Here is a 17594-nt window from a genome sequence, read left to right on the forward strand (position 1 = left end):
TGCTTCCAAACCGATCTATCTTCTGGTCAATATTCGTGCGTGCGTTGTCTTCGGTATCCAGACGTGAGAGAAAATCAATACTATCGAATAGGTTGGCTAGGAGGTGTCTCGCTAATCTCAATTTTGTCACCTGAATAACCCCTTGTATGTGATTTCGTTGGTGCTGATGATAGCGTTCTATTTTGATGGTGGGTTCAGATTATCCATGGAGGCTGTTCACTAGATACGCCATTATTTGCTCGCTTTTGTCGTCTTTACATTTGGCCTTTTCCAAAAGTTTTGCGATAAAATTAAACGAATTTTTATTTTGATAACTTCTACTTCTCTCTTGTATATTGGGCATTGTCGGCTTGTTGGACAGTAATCCAAATTCCGACAGGATGCAGGTCTGGAAAATTGTTCTGATTAGTGAATCTAGATTAGTAGTAACTATAATCCATTAGTCATACAAACCAAAATTTACAGTAAACCGACCTTCGTTACATGAGCATCATAACTCTGACTTTATTAACTACTTCCACAAACAAATGCGATATGCCCGGCTGTGATAACACACGGAAAAACTCTGAAAAGATATTAATTTACTTAACTATAGTAACTACAGTTAATTTTTTTTTGTGGTTACTCTTTTTATTGTAACAATGTTCTATTATATGCCAGCTCTCTCACTATTATTGCTACTAGGTGGTTCTGAAATTCCGGCGTGTCCAATTTTCTGCTTCGTTTCCATTCGCGTATCATTGTTGCCAATACATATTTTAGTAATGAATAAAAGATCCTAGTCACTCAAAATTTTCACCTTCGATTTTCTTTTTATACTGAGGTCTGCAACGTGAGGTTTCATTATTCCAAACAACAATCCGATGAAGTGAATCAATTTTCAGCTACCGCTGAATAGGTAATGATAGTTTTAGGTAGGTAAATGTCTCTGTTTGCTTCAGTTTTTTTGCTGTTATAATTGTATCTTTGGTTAGAATCGTAAAAAAAATCCATGTCGCAATTTCTAAACTAGAAAAAAAAAACTATTCTAAACATGTAAAAAAATATTATTTTTGGAAACAACCGAGACCTCTGCGTTAAAAATTGTTAGGGTATTCTTCGCTCCGCATTCCGCAAACAAAGCGAACGGTCAGTTAAAAATATAATACTTGTGCTCAAAATTACTCGCCATCCCAGCGAATAGGTTAACAATAAATAAATATAACGAGAAATTTGCGTTAAAAATTAGTTGCCAAAACCCCTTATTTGAAGAAGGCAGTTACCAGGTAGTTGGTTAGATAGAGGATCAACAGCCGTATCAGTATCTTGGCCATAAACAAATATCATTCTTTTGCTTTGCCACCGTCACCCGGGCCCGCTGGCGTCACGTCCAGAAGCAGATCGCTACCGTACGACCACACCAGTGATTCCCCATCGAATTTATCCTGATGGACGAGATTCTTGTACGGGTATAGGATCGGATTGTCGATGTAGGACTCGCACCGATAGCACCAAACCGAGAGGTCACTGAAGCTTAGGGCTAGCGGGTGTTCCGTTTCCAGGCTGTGCAGCGCGGCATGCTCGTTGATGTAGCGACCGCAGCGCACCCGGAAACAGAGCAGACAGACCCAGTTCTCCAGCTGGGTCTCGCAGCCGTCGCAGGGAGTTTTTGTACTTATTCCTAGTTGAGAAGAGTATTTATTTTTTATAAAGAATGTTAATTATATTGATGACACTTACTTTCAGGGGTATTGTCCGGATTAAGCTCCTTCAGATGGGGACAGTCTCTCAGCGGCACTACTGCAAACATTTCTTCATTTTGTAGAGCCTGAAAGTAGAGGATTGGTAAGAAGTTTTCATCGCTTGTTGGTCTTCGGAGCCCATTACGTGGCTTTACTTATGTCAGTTACAGTCGAGTATGCCGCCAGCGTCGTTTTCAATGTAAGAGTGTTCCGTGCTTTTAAATTAAGGAGAATGTCTGGTCTACGCATTTACAGTATATAGATTTAAAACTCAAAAAGAAACATCGGTCACGCACTCAAGATATTCGTCCACATCCAAATTCAACTCAATCAAAAGTACAATCTATCTTAAAATCAGCAGCGCCAACGATACATCGGCAGCTTTGTCATATATTTTTCAGTCAATGGATGATTCAAGACACGACTCCTCACCTCCAAATTGGCAGCCAGGAAATCTCTGAGCGTCTCTTTTTTAGCTCCAGCACTGGACCCGCCAGCGCTCCCAGAGCTACTACTACCGCCGGGTTGTTGTCCATCATTGGCATTTGTACTTCCACTGCTGGATCCGGACGGACCACCATCCGCATCGAACGGAGCTTCCTGTCCGGTACTCTGCTCTTTCGAAGGGGTAGAGCTTGTCGAGGAATACCCCGCAGTTGATGAACCGGTAGAAGATAGGTTCAACCTGTTGAAGGCTCCCTCCAAATCCGGCTCCGCACTGGAACTGCGGAAATTGGGAAGCTTCTTGTTGAACCGAAGCGACTTCCAGAATTTCTCCTGTACCGTCAGCACGTTTCGGATAGTTTCAACGCAGGCCGAATTAGGGCCGTTATATCGCGAACTAATTTGCAACATTGGCAAAGGATCTCCGAGTAGCGATTTCGTGCACAAAGTCATTGCGTAGGATATCGTATTCACATTGTAGCCTCCCTCCAGACAAACGATCACTCGACCGTTAGCCAACGATGACAGCCAGTGGGTAAAATAGCCGTAACCCTCCGGGGTCACTTTGCATCCACCGAGCGGATCACCGACCGCTGCATCGAATCCAGCCGAAACCAAAACCAATTCCGGATCGAACTCATAGGCAATCGGTAGAATGATCTGCTGGAACACTGCCGCGTACTCCTGGTCGCCCATTCCTTTCTTATTCCACGGAACGTTGACGTTGAAACCTGCGAAATATATCCTTCCATTAGTCGGAGTCTCACGAAAACAATTCCAGACTTTTTGGTGGTGTCCAACGGGGAAAACAGATCGAAAGCAACCTTCGAGACTCCAGCCCAATAATTGATTTCACTTCACTCCTCACTATTTCGATTTGTTTCCTCTTTTGCATACCCCCAAAAAGTCTTAAATAAGGTATTCCAACTTACCCTCACCGCTCCCGCTTCCCACCACATCAAAGTTCGCATCCTTACTCTTCGGGAAGAACGTCCCATTATCGTACCGATGCACCGAAACGTACAAAACCTTCGGGTTCCCCTCGAAAATATGCTGCGTCCCATTGCCATGATGTACATCCCAGTCCACAATCAGCACCCGCTTCAATCCGTGATCCCGAACGGCATACTGAGCGGCAATCGCCACATTGTTAAAAATGCAGAATCCATGCGGCATATCGGACTCCGCATGATGCCCCGGTGGACGAACGATACAGACTCCACTCCGCGACTGCCCATTCAACACCTCGTCCACGACGCGTAGCACCGATCCGGCAGCCAGCGTTGCACACTCGAAAGTTTTCGGATGAAAATAAACGGAGTTAAATTTATCCGCAACCTGTTTCATCTCCTCCCGTTCGACCGTCCGCCGGACTAGGTTAACATGCTGCCGGGAGTGAACCAGACACAGCTCATCGGTGGTGGCGTGTCGTGGCTTAAGCCGCTTCATTCTCGCCAGCAAACTGTACTCCTCGTGGCGGGAGTAGATTTTGGCGATTCGTTCCGGTTGTTCCGGGTGTAGATCTTCGTGCAGATTACGATGCTCCAGTAGCAGTTCGTCGTAGACGTAGCAAACGCGCGTCACCGGGAAGGTCAAATTGGTGGCAATCTGTAGCATTGCCAATCGCGCTTCGATCCGGCTGGTTTCTTCGTTGCTTTGCAGGGGATAGCAGTTACGAGTGGCATACCGGATCGGTTCGGGTTGCGGGGGTGGTTGAATGTACAGTTGAGTTACCCGATGGAAGTTTGGCTGGGGGTTGATGTTGTTGACTTCTTCCAGCCCGTAGGTGTCGTTCAGTTGAAGATTTTTCCAGTAGGGTCGGTGGGAGTGGATACAGTTGAGGATGGTTTGCTGCATGCTTTCGCAGGGTGGCTGAAGTTTTTCCACCAACAATGGACAAGGATCTCCGAGCAGTGTTCGCAGTGTGAGGGCTCCTCCTTCGGCGAGTGAGGTTAGACAGTAGCCTCCTTCGAGGACGACGCCGACTCGGCCCTGAGCTAGCGTTAGCAGCGGTGATAGAAGGTGCGGATAGAATGCCGGAGTGATTTCCATTTGGCCCTAGACGTACGAAAAAAACTTGTTAAAATTGTCATAACAATTGTCGTTTTGAAATATATTCGAAAAGACCAATTATGATTCGAAAAGAATGCGTGGGTAAATTTGGATCTACCTTTTCATCGCCCAGAGCAGAATCATAACCGGCCGATACGATAACCATTTCAGGATTGAACTGGATTCGGAGCAATTAAAAAACAGAAAAAAGATAAAGATTAGTGGCGATCAACTCATACGAACCTCTGGGCATCCGTAGGCTGCATCATAGCCGGCAGAGATCAGGATAAGCTCCGGTTGATACTGGAATGGTGAGATGTGAGTTATTTTGCTTTTGGTATTTCATGTGGTTTCAATTTTCAGTTTATTCCTTATTCAGTATCCAATCCGCTTTCCGAACATGTTCCATGCATCTTTTATTTTAATATTTCATAGTTTTACCAGGTTGTTCATCAAGTCTTTTCAATTTAAGAGAAGTTGTCCGAACCGTAAGAATCGTTGAAATTATCTCAAGTCGTTTAGTAAATCGTGTTTGTTGTTCTTAGTGATACGAAAAGATAAATAAATCAAGTAACAATACAATGTATAACGTTGATTTGTCTCTTACGTATTTATGCAGTGTGCGGGCAGCACCCTCAAGATACGAATTGCTCTGTGGTTGATGGCGAGACAACAAATCACATACCTAATCCAACATTATACATGAGAGACATAGGGGATTAAAGTGAAACCTAACATCTACTTGCTTGACTAGGCTTGGTTCACATGACAGTAGTCGAGTATGCCATTTCGTTTTGCCAACAGAAGAACTCATTGCAATGTCATTACGACCGTACGCTGGGATACAGAAACACGATCTATCTCGTCACTCGCCAGCATCGAAAACACTATGATTAGTCTGGTAATACATGCCGGACTCTCTTGAAGATCAGTTTCAAATTCTTTGTTGCTTGAAGGTATCGAAGCACTCATTTGTTATGCTCGAAACGTTCATCTGCTGGATCTTTGAATTATGCCACCATGTAAAACAGGTCTGATCGTGTGCCCAGCATCAGGAACATTAGACTAACTGCAAATTAGTTGTAGTAGATATGTTGATTGGTTTACAGCCACCTATTCCGTATCAGTGCTCTTTGGATTATCAATTCAAGGGGGAAATATGTGCATACTCTCCTTGTTCTATTTATCATGTTCTATCGAATCGTCCATATGGTTGGAAGTTCCTCCACCGGAGCAAACTTTTCTTTATAATCATCCTTCTTTCTCTGCATGTACCCTTTGACAGCCAGTGGGGCTTTGTAGTGAATAGGGCTGCCATCAGCATCATTAGTCTCCAACGTGACCACCCATTTTCTCGACACAAGTTTCACCGCATCAGGATATCTCACCACTGTCCAAGGGTATCATTTCGTCATCCCCATTCCGTTTCGTTCGAATGAACGTCAACTTCATCGTAGCATGTTGGAGCCGATTCTTCATCATCAGCAGACAAAAGGCAATAAAACTAGCGGGCAACTGATCAAACTCCTCACGGTCGTTCCCATTCTTGGATTGTGGTAGAAGCGCTTTCACAAATGTATTGCTATCGTCATCAACTTCATATTCATCGTCCAGTATCAGTTCCAAGATCATTTTTTCGATGCTCGTCTTCCATATTCATTACGGTTCAAAAAATGGGTTAACATCGGGATCTTAACATCTTCGAAGCAGCTGCTTCCTCCGATGAGTTTCTTGTCAGATTTCACATCGATAACCGGTTGATGCCCATCAACGGTATGCATCCAAGTGTTTCGGAATCCATACAAATGATAGACATCCGAACACCTCTAACTTTCTCATATCTGGTGTTTCACTGGGCCAGCCATTAAGCAGCTGCTTCCTGTCAGTTTTAACCACAACCGGTTGTTTTAATTCAACTTGGATTCCTCGTTTCATGCTGTTCGTTTGAAAAATATTCTCTTTCAAAATCGCATCTCAAATGTGCAATTGCCCCAAATTTCACTTTTGCCATGGCTTCATAAATCTTGAAAATACTCAAACATTTGATCGTTTCGCTTTACTAAATAGCCATCTGCCACCCTCGATGCAATCTGGCGCTAACAGATGTCTGTATGAACACGCTCCCCAATAGTCTTTCCGTTCTCGGTTGGCTTTTTTCAACGGCACTCGAATCAGCTTGCTTTCTGCTTGAGACTAGATAAATCCACCTTCGCTGTTAAGTTCATCAAATCTATGAAACATTTTGAATTTTCAGGTAGAAAATGTTTCCTCGATGTATCGCCACAGCTAATGTTAAACCATTTTTGGACAACATCTTTTACTTCGGATTTCAGCAAACGTAACTACAGCAGCTTGAATTTGATGTTTCTTACACAAAGTACATGTCCGAAGGACAGTGCTAAGCCATTTGTCATATGTTACATTTCCTTTCACAGTTCCGTCCATGGTAGCAGTAAGCTTTTCACCTTCCTTCTCACACTCAATCAAAAATCAAAGCCGTCGAGCTTCCGAAAAATCGTAAAATTATACGTCGTGGCACGCTATACGTCAGCATGTTCCTGATGCAATGCAATAACAATATATTTAAGAGGTATGTAGGTGCACTAACATACTGTTTATATGTCTCGAAATGTCTTCCATTACCTTCTAGACGGGCCTTCAACCGCTTAAAGAAACCGGCGACGATGGACATCACCTCCAGAACTGACTTTGTATCCCAGGCTTCTGTCAGGTTGGCATTCAGTTGATCCATATTGTGTGGGTTAGATGGAGCAGTCCATTGAATTTAAATAAAGTGTTTAATGATCATTCGTCTTTGGTCAAATATCTCGGCCAATGTTTGCTACAGAGTTCCAAAATCTTTTACGCTCCATGCGATGGCTTCGCCGAAATGGTGCAATAATGTTTTTCATAAAGTTCTAGTACACAAACTGGTTAATTTTTACGCGTTCGTTAAATATTAAGGAAATTTCAACTGGGGGCCGTGATTCAGGCTCAAACAATCAACTATGCTGGATGGTGCGAACTAGACCAATTCATGCGGTTAGAAGTACCTTTTGGCAGCAGCTGGTGAGGATTTTGGTGATTTTGGGATTGCTTGACCGTGAAAGTTTTCCCATCTGTTAGAAAAAAATGGTGCACAGTCGAACTCTTTCAATAAAATCCGCTACCGACTTTGGGTTGATTTTCAATCGATCGATGATTTTCAATGCAATGGCCGCCTAGAATTATCCTTCGACGAAATACTATTTGGTTCCGTAATGTCATGGAAGTTCTTTTTCTGCCTCTTACAGACCGAACCTGTAAAATGGCATTTCGTAAATGAGTGTCCGTATTGCCTGTCGCTACTTTGGACAAGTTAAACATATCATACAAGAAGGATGATATGAGATGCCATTGCGTCGTATGGCGTGCTAAGTGATGCAGCACTTAACATCGTCAGGTATAAAGGTTATCCGCATACCACTTCATTTAGCGCTAATGCAAACACAGTATGAGTCAAGGATCCATTCAATGTCAGATTCCTTCTCCAGTTCCTTTCTTTCTTCTAGACATAGCAAACAACGCAATTTCACTATCAACCGGTATGATTGCTTCTTATGCTTTATAACGCCCACTTTGAATTTTTGGAAAAAAACAACTTTTAGTGCTCTTGATAATCACCTATAAAGCAAAGCAACTTTTTCCTCTTCTTTGTGCCATCTTCGCTGCAATTACTGATCCTCATCTATCTGAAACACCATTAACGTTGGAACCTTTGTTCCCAATCATTATTGCTTTTTAGTTGTTCGTTAACTCTCCGCTGTATCCAACATGAACTAATCATCCACGAAGTGTTATACAGCCGATGTTACATCATATGAGAATCCCAATGAAATGAATAGCTCACTTACGGCGTATAAATCCGAAATTGGTAGCCACAAATCTCTGGCAGACTAACCCGTACAATAGACGAAAACGATCCCTTTAATGGTGTTCCTTCTGCCATCTTCAGCGCTGTGAACGATCTTCTAATATATGTTTTGTTGCAAAGCTCTTTTTCAAAAACGTATTTATCTCCTTGGTAGTATTTTTGTCGCGAACATATTCCAGCAGCGACTCAGCTGTACATGTTGGAATGAATTTTAAAGTGTAGTTCCAAGTCACACAGAAGCAGCTCTACGATATGTAAAATACGACGAAATCCAATTAGTCAGCCAGTTCGGAAATCCAGCCCGCCTCATTTCTACTTCACAGAAAGCTTTCGATAAATCCGCGTACACTGCATCGATCTGTTGTCGGGTTTTCCAAATTATCAATCAGCGTCAACACGTAGCTCAACAGATTCGCCGTTATCGAGCGCTTTCTCATGCTGCTGGTCCAAAGTGATTGTGTTTTAATGGAGGATAGATAACATCGAACAATATGTTCGCGAAGATTTTTGGAATGCAGTTTAGGATTGAAATTCCTGAACATATAATGTTAATTAAATCACCGTCAGTGTTGCCATGGTTGAATCGACCGCTGGTCCTCTTCCAACGTTTCTTCCGAGTATACAATTCAAATTATTGTTCTTTTCAAATCTATTACTATTACTCTTTCGATGTACTAGACTGCCTCTCGTTCCAGATCCTCGTTAGTTTGCTCATACATGAAAGGTAAAAAATATTCATATATTAGTTATTACATAATAAAATTTCTAATATTTGGAGCGTTTTTCACGCTTTAGATGAAGATTCTTCTAGTGAACAAGTATCGTTAAAATATTCGAGTTTTGATGGTTCAGGCAAATAAGAAATGAAGATTCGCAGAAAAAAGAGAATTTAATGTAAATGAGTATAAGTGTAAAGCAAACCTTCACCTGTTTTTAGCAGGCTGATAGAACTACAGCTTATAGCATAAGGGATCTCGGTTCGTGCCGCGAGAAAAAAATTGCAAAATCGGATGAATTAGCAAGTAAATACTGATCCTCGGTAGGATTAAAATTTTGCACCTATTTGTCTCGAAGTGTGTAACGTCAAGTCTTATATTTTGTCTAGTCCAAGGCATCCTAACAACGCGTTCTAAGTCGTCTATGATGCAATTAAAAATTCGCATTGATTCCGCTTCTGTCTTCTTCATGATTTCCTCTTGGGTCCCCTAGTCTGAAGTGGATCAATCGACTATTAAATAAATCAGAGAGCGCTGTAACCGTAATGTCCACGAATACTAAATTCCCTCCAGCTGTTCTACCAATTATTCTTTCTGTTCTAGTGTGTATTAATGAGTGTTAAAATGGTTGTTATATCAGATTGAATTATCACGTTGCAACACCACTATGCTTGTTTAATATAGTGGAAGAACAACTCTAACTTATAACAGAACTCGAACCTGTTTTAGTCAATATACGTGTTCATTGCATTAAGGACCAGGCAAACCCTCAATTTTTCCTATTAGAAACTAGACGAGTGAAGGTATTTTAGGATTTCACAAAAAGAATCTCTGCCCATAAAGGACATAAAAAATATTTATCCACCATTCCCCATAAAGTTTGCTCGAACCGATTGTCCGCCTGGTTCGACTCGAACAGACCACACCGACCCGATAGGGCTGCTTATCATTTCAGAGAGCCGATGTGCTTGGTCGAGGTAAATAAACGAGTCCTAAATAATTAACTATCTTTTAGGTGCCAGTCCTGCACTCCTTTCCTGAAACAAGCCTCATACCCAAGGTCAAAAGAGTCGACAACTAGCAGGGTCAACATGTCCCCTACCCAAGTGAATTGATCAAATTGCAAGTAGGAGCACATATTTACCAACTAGCCAAAAAGACTTCCGAACCAATGAGAATGGACTATGCCAGTCGAAGGCCACAGGCCCAGCGCCGTCTCGTACAGTTTCTGAAGCTAGAATTTTGTTAGAGCTACTTACAGATTTCATTTCAATGGCAGTAAGTGTCTCATTCCCTCTTGTTAAACTCGCTTGCCGCTGCTCATCTCTTCCGCCATTTCGACGCCATCGGTCGGTTATATTAGAGATTAGAGATACGCTCAAGAAGTTCCACAGGCTCGAATATCAACTTTCTGAAGCGAAAAAGACATTATTTATTACATTAAATATATTCCCTGTTATAATCAACTAAAGCTGTCTGTCGATTCTAATGCAGAAACTCGAATGATGTGACCATCAAGAATACGTCAGACAACCTTAATTGACCCCCTTCGACATCAGTTTGGCCTTACCAAGCCGTAACGCAGGTGGCGGCTTGAAAACTGTCGAATAGGGGGTTCAAGCCAACAGCTTGAAGCAACATCTGATGTTACTCCAAATGTATGTGATATCCAAGACTGACTTGGATAGTTCTATCGAACCTAGTTTGCATACCTTACAGAGCTAGACTCACTGTTCTCTATTCACCAACATGAGAATAACATATATTATAAATAAAATTGGTCGCAAATCAAAACTAATTAGTTTATTATTCATCCCTGCCGTAATAGAATAAATAAATAATATTGGCCCTAATATGACTACACCACATCGTTTCAAGGCGCGTGCTGTACGACATAGCTGCCCCTCCGTTAGACTTAAACTAATTCATAGTCCCTATGTTTGAGTAATTCGGGTAAATAAGCTCGTCACAGATTTGCTTGCGAAGGGGCCGCCACTTCCGACGGTGGGTTGGCAGATACCTTGTCCAGTGTATCCTCAGTGGCTTTGCGCCTCTTCGGATTTCAAACACTACTAGCAGTATAGAAATCGATGGTTTGGTAAGAGTAACTACTTGATGTACTGTATTGATGCATTGTCATTTTTAAAATTTGGCGAAATCCAGTAATGATAGAACTGGGCTAGCTGGACAGGTTTTTTTACATCATGTAATTTTAAAGAACAACTCATGATATAAAGAAGGATAATAAGCAAATAATTTTAGCGTTTGAAACACTCTTTTGAAAAATCGTCAACTCGCTGGCGGAATGATCCGGATGTATGAAAAAATTTCATAAGGCAGCAGTTTTCATGATCTGTAGAAGAGATACGTTTGCGCATTACAAGTGCTAGTCCGATTACCATTCTCTAATGATACAAATAAATATATCAAATGACCGTTACGCCAAATGACCTTCAATGTAATCACTCTGCTAGATTATGCTGAAAGACCGTTTATCAGATGTTAAAAATTATTACGCCAAATGACATGCAGTGTAGTCATAACTCTAAATAATTAAGCTAATCTTCCTTTATTCTAAACGATCACTTTATGCCAAATGGCCCAATCTCAAAGACAATGAATATCCTAATTTGGTTAGCTCTTTTTTTTTTCATTATGTCATTCTCAGAGCCCTACTACGAGTCGGGCAGGAAATCTAATGCTACCAAACTGGAAACCGAATTCTAACAGCAGTCTGGAAGTCTGGCCTCTAAAAGGATTCACTGCGCGTCCAAGGAAAACAAGCCGGCGTTCCGGAGTTCTTCTTTCCCCTGTCATTATTGTCCGCCCTCCTCCCTGTGTTTGATATGGTCTCTGCTACTCATATGTCGGGATAAATCCCTCTCGTAAACGAAGAATACTCCTGAAATTATTTTACTGAAGGTGCTATGCAGATCTATCGTTCGAATCATATTGGCGTAGTTGTGAATATTCATTTCATTAAAAAAAAAAGCGAAATCTGATTTTTATATAGTGTTTAGGTTATTTTTACCCTACCCGTTTGAGGCTGTTGGACAGTAGTGTCTGTCATCTTTCTTCAATTTCAAGTGCAAAAAGTTCCACATGCAAAAATTATTACAGTTGTGCATGTTCATTTGTTTTCTAGATCCCAAGTCTGTTTGTTCTCCACCTACACCATTATATAATACATACACAAACCCTTTCACAACTTACCTCCATCGCAACCGGCAGCAACAGTTGCTGCCAAATCGCCAAATAGTCTCCGTTGGTCATTCCTATTCGGTTCAGGGGTACGTTAAAATTATACCCCAGTCCGGGTCCTTCGCCGATGAAATCAAAATCTGACTCTCGTAGGTTAGGCCAGAAAGATCCACACTCGTACCGATGGATGGAGAAGTACAGCACTCTAGACGTTGGAAACAGAACGAGATTAATTTAACAGTCACCTTCGGAACCACAAAGCCAACCTACCGTGGATCATTGTAAAACATCCGCTGAGTACCCTGACCGTGATGAACGTCCCAATCAACTACCAGCACACGCCTCAGTCCCAGCCTGTCCAGAGCATGCTGGGCCGCAATTGCCACATTATTGAAAAAGCAGTACCCATTGTATTCGGCCTTCATTGCATGATGACCGGGCGGGCGAACAATGGCCATCCCATTCTGCACCCGTCCACTCACGATAGCATCCACCAGTTCGATGGTACTTCCAGCCGACAGCAGCGAACAATCGTAGGAGGACTGATAATTGCGCGAAAGAAAATAAATTCAATTACGTAAATGATGGAAAGAATCCTGTTAGTATCGGTAATCACATCATAAAATGACAATTGAGCAGTTGGCGCGATGTCTGGCCATAATTAAAGACCGACCCGATCTGAACTCATTAGTTTGGTTTATCTGATGTTGTTTTCGTTTTTTATAGAGTAAAGAAATAGACTAATTAACCTCAAGTATGAGCGAGTGGAAGACTAAAAATAATCGTAGATAACGACCCCCAATAAATCTTACCGGATGAATGTAAATAGCATCGTAATGCGAACTGAGCTCCTCCAGTGCATCCGTATCCCGACACTCCTTGGTCGCCTTCAGAATCTCCACCTGCTCCGCCGTATGTTTAGTCAGCAGTTCCGCTTCGGTTGCCATCCTCGGTTCAATCAGCTGACAGCGTTCCACCAGCTTCAATTCACGGCACCGCTCCAGCACCCGGGTAAACCTTTCCGGACACTCGGGATACCCCTGATCCCACAGGCACCGATGTTCGGCAAACTTTTCATCGTACACCAATCCGGTGGCACCGCGTACCAACTCAACCGCAGCCATCGCATTGCTGTAGATGTCTTTCAGCGGAACACCGTTGTGGTCCACCACCGGCAGTTCGTCCGTACCGACGGAACCAGCTGCTTGCGCTTGGCAGGACATTTTCAGTTTGCCTCGTTTCTTCGCCTCCGCTAGTGTGCTGCTACTGGTACTGATCGGTTTTCGTCCGTAGAATTTGGATTTTCGCTCCGCGTCCTCCGCCTCGACGGCTGCCTGCTGGGCACGGGTTTTCACTTTGGATTTTTGAGCACCCCGGCGGGTTACGACGGTGGAACTCTGGTCGGGAAAGTTAAACGGAGGTCAAATCGATTAAAATCTAGGTCGAATGGGCCAGGATAGATAAATCAAATTGTCCAGCAGTTAAATAAGTGGGAAAACACGGCTCGAAAGGTCTTTATCGGTTCAAAGCAAATACCCGAATGAGATAACGAGAGCTTCTGCGCTTTGTTTTATTTTGGTAAAGCTTTTATTTATTTTCACTGGAGAGAATAGACATGATAAGGGATGTCTCTCCTGATAGTAAACAACGGGATAGGTATAGAGTTGTTCACTTTCTCTTTCTCATTTGAACTGTTATGTTTGTAACCAGGAGGCTAGATTATGGGAGGCTCCCATCACTATTAGATTCTTTACCGAGTTAACCCTCGGAATCAAAATACATGTATCTAGTTCAAAGCAAAGAACAAAAACAATCAACACCTGTCTCAAGGGCAATTAGGCGAAAAGGCGTCGTAGATGCGTTCCAACCCTCTCCTATTACGTTCTCTGGGTACCTATGTAATATTATAAACAGTTATCAACGAACTATTCGATTCTACTGCGCTACTATTCACATTAGTGTCCCATGTATGCAAGAAATCCAATCAAAATAATACAGTTACGCGAAGGGTGGCAAAAAAGAACCACTGGTAAAACGGAGAAAACTGTTAATCACCACAAGACCTTCTCCAATAAACGTAGTTCTCACTAAATAAATCTCTGCTTATAGCCGACTCAAGGACAGTACAACCCACCATGTCCTTTTTGAGTGCTCCATGACTCTACGCTAGTGCCCATTTTTGGTCACCTTGTACTCAACACGAGAAGAGCTGAATTAGTTATGCTAATTTGTAAGCAGTAACCCCTGGGCAGGTACTTACCATGATTGTGGCGCACTACCAACTAGTAGGATATTGATGATCGATGGTCGACGGGGAATCACAAAGCTCAATCTTCTAGTTCTTAAAATTTGAACCTCATTCCACACAAAACCTTATTCGCTTGCCATTTTTTTTTTCGATCTGCTTTCCTCTGTCAGCCCTCGTCTAATAATGCGTAGGCCGTTTCCAAAACAAGAATAACTCACACAATGTTCAACCACCCACTTGCTGATTTTTCGCTGAGGCAGCTGCTGCCGATTCGATTGATCGCTCCGTTTTTTTTTTTCTCTTTTCTATAGTGATGTTCAATGTCGCAGATCCGTAACTTTCTCGCAAATATGGAACAACGCAGATCAACTACGGGTGGTGTAATTGCTCATTTTCTTCGGCCGAAGTATGATCAGCGGGAACTGCAATCGAATCAAAGTTGGCAGTGTAATTTTCTTCTCGCTTGAGGGATCAAACAGAAAAGAGTGCGATTTCCACACGTGGAGCAAAACTACTTTTCACTCGTTGTCACACTTCGTGATCGATATTCTAAACGGTGCAAGTAACAGCGGGTACTATTATAGGTGACTCAGTACTCCTTGTCAAGAATTTTTTCTGTAGCACACTATAGAAATATATTGTTCACTATTTTTATACATGAAAATTGCAAAGCTGCGATTTATATAGCGGACCAGTTACGCGAAACTGAACTGAAGCCGAGAATGGGAGCGAAACGCAGAGATGCCAGGTACTTTTTTCAAATGTCTGCAATAATAATTTTAAAAGTCTGGGTAGAACAAAAAATGTCAGGAAAGCTAGTGTAACCAAAAGCCTTTATATTCAAAAATCTGCAAATATCTGCAACCAAACTAAAAAATCTGCAAATATCTGCAACCATACTAAAAAATCTGCAAATAGCTGCGTCATCGAAAAAATCTGCAGCTTAAATTAAAAGTCTGCGAATTTGCAGACTTGTCTGCAAATCTGGCATCTCTGGCGAAACGAGTGTAAACAAATGTGTCAAAGCGATTCGCGAGAAGCTTTTACGGGTGCGTGCAAAACATTTACGCACACATGCAGGGCTAGAATTCATGCGATGTTTTTTGATCTAATAACTTCACAGTAAAAAAGACTGTAGAAACTGAGTCGAAAGTTCGGTTTTTTTTTCTATAAATAAAATGAAATTTGTGAGGAATCCAATAATCATTTATTTTGAAAGCACAGAATTTTGATTGTTTAACGACAATAATTTTACCAAACATTTTGTGATCCCTGAATTAATTTTCAACAATTCAACCAATCAACGACTGTTTTATCTAGGGTGACCATTAGGGTGGGACAAAAAATAGATTCCTGCTCCGAGCAACTTTTTGGGTACCATTTGGGTCCTAGAACATCTGTGCAAATTCTTAGCTTGATCCCTGAAACTATATTTTTGCGCCCACTGTTCAAAGTTTACATGGGATTTTATATGGGAAAATTAACTTTCACAAAATAATTCCTCCAGGAGTTGCCCATTGCTTCCTAAAAATAAACCGTTATGTGGCTTTTGTAGGAAATCTAACACAGAAACAAAGCCTCGAAAACTATGAAACGATCTGACGCTTAAGAAAAAAGTTATTAAGCTGAAACCAAGTGATGCTCTGACGATTGATAAAATATTCATTTTTTCTAGCACCACTGTTGTTGGTTGTCCAATTGTATGCAATTGTGTTTTGATATTCTCTTAATATGTCTAAATCATTTTCCCATACTGTTTGACCACTTCGCAAGAGTTTTGAGGTATAAATTGAGTCTTCTTTTGTATATAAAAAGAGAAAATTAAAATTTTTGTATATAATTCGACCATCAGCAGCAGCGATGCTATGAAAAGTAAAATTTTCATCATTCTTCAGGGCATCAATCGGTTTTTGCTTAATAACTTTTTCCACAAGCATCAGATTGTTTTGCAGTCTTCTAGACTTTATTTCCATGATAAATTTCCTATAAAAATCAGATATCCATTTATTTTTAGGAGGTAACGGGTGACTCTTGGAAGAATTAATTTGCAAAAGACGTTTTCCCCATACGAAATCCCATGTAAACTTTAAACTGTGGGCGCAAAAATATAGTTTCACCGATCGAACTAAAAATTTGCAGAGTTGTTCTGGGAGCTATTTGGGACCCAAAAAGTTACTCGGAGCGAAATTTTATTTTTTTCATATAACCATGTCCCACTCTAGTGACCATATCAGACGAGTAAAAAACCAGGACAGTCGAAAGAGTACTGCTTCCCCCCGCTACCTATCAATCGACATTTCCTTTTCCGCATGTTTTCGGCAGTTTAAAAATTCTGGGGCCTGGAAGGCAGAGTTTTGACAGTAAAAAAGTTCTGGGAGTCTGGGAGGATGAGCTTTTTCGGATATACACAAAGGTAGTTCTTGCTACACCCCCATCAGTAAACGTTTCATGCTGAGATGATCGGTGCAGGACCGGCGAGGAGCTTTCAGTACTAAAAACACGACATTGACGTAAATCAGAAACATCAGCGATCCCAAGTAGCTTCCCTGCGCTATGCCTGGCAATCTCCAATGACAACTATTATCTCTCGATTTGAGAGCTACAAAACCTACCGTTGTTATCAAAAATTTCTCCGTTTAATCGATTGTTATATGAAAACTGGCGGATAGCTTGGTGTAAATAATATCATTTTGAGCCAGAAAAAATTGACATCTCTGCGTGAACTTCAAAGAAAACAAAATTCAATTCATGCCCGTCGCGATGAATGAAATGTTTGGTTCGTTTCCCTCGTCATTTGTTCTCCCGACACAGCGTATTCAGGTTCGGACATGTTCGTTTTCAGAAGCAAACTGAATTTTGTTTCCATTCTACCTTTGAGAGGGATAATTGAGCAAAAGTGTATCAGATATAGATTATACAATTCACTTATGCTCGAAAATGTAGATGATGTCAGCTTCTGCCTTCAAACTGTTCACATAAAAACAAATAAATGCTTTGGTTGGTAAAGGAATTTATACTTCCTCTGCACTTAATTCCAATTTCGGTTTCGGTAAATACAAGCAGAAATAAGTAACTGATTTTGAAATTTCGCAGCACTGGTTTGAGCGCGACATTCCATACTCCCTGTTATGTAGGATGCTAGACTCAGCGGTTAGTCGCTGTTCAGCGTCCAGGCGTGAAGACATGTTAATCGTCTATTAGCTATTTCATTTATTTGCCAATTTGGAATTTTATTGTATATCCATCGGATCTTGTGTACGCGCTTTGTTACTTTGCGTTAAGATCTTATTTCTTATTGA

At 41.5% G+C, this 17594-nt stretch overlaps 1 protein-coding gene across 2 annotated transcripts; it reads right to left on the reverse strand.

Annotated features, from left to right (window-relative positions):
- Positions 1-580: 580 nt before the first annotated feature.
- Positions 581-15018, reverse strand: LOC131691250 (histone deacetylase 6). Of its 2 annotated transcripts, none has more exons than XM_058977527.1 (9): positions 14308-15018; positions 12860-13444; positions 12318-12589; positions 12060-12252; positions 4336-4395; positions 3098-4223; positions 2154-2896; positions 1720-1807; positions 581-1660 (listed from the first exon to the last, which is right to left on the reverse strand). In XM_058977527.1, exons 1-9 carry the CDS (start codon positions 14308-14310, stop codon positions 1323-1325), a joined length of 3408 nt encoding a protein of 1135 aa, XP_058833510.1. In that variant the 5' UTR covers positions 14311-15018; the 3' UTR covers positions 581-1322. The 2 variants fall into 2 exon arrangements, with proteins under 2 accessions (XP_058833510.1, XP_058833501.1); XM_058977518.1 differs by lacking the exon at positions 4336-4395 and adding an exon at positions 4461-4520.
- Positions 15019-17594: the final 2576 nt, after the last annotated feature.

The sequence above is a fragment of the Topomyia yanbarensis genome, chromosome 1 (genome assembly GCF_030247195.1).
Source record: "Topomyia yanbarensis strain Yona2022 chromosome 1, ASM3024719v1, whole genome shotgun sequence".
NCBI classification, from domain to species: Eukaryota; Metazoa; Arthropoda; class Insecta; order Diptera; family Culicidae; genus Topomyia; species Topomyia yanbarensis.

What these genes read in the sequence shown, in the direction of transcription:
- LOC131691250 (XM_058977527.1), bottom strand. An exon ending in ATGTTTTACAATGATCCACG is followed by an intron (nt 12,253 to 12,317) that starts GTAGGTTGGCTT and finishes TCCAACGTCTAG; the next exon opens with AGTGCTGTACTTCTCCATCC. An exon ending in TGCTGCCGGTTGCGATGGAG is followed by an intron (nt 4,396 to 12,059) that starts GTAAGTTGTGAA and finishes CTCCGAATCCAG; the next exon opens with TTCAATCCTGAAATGGTTAT.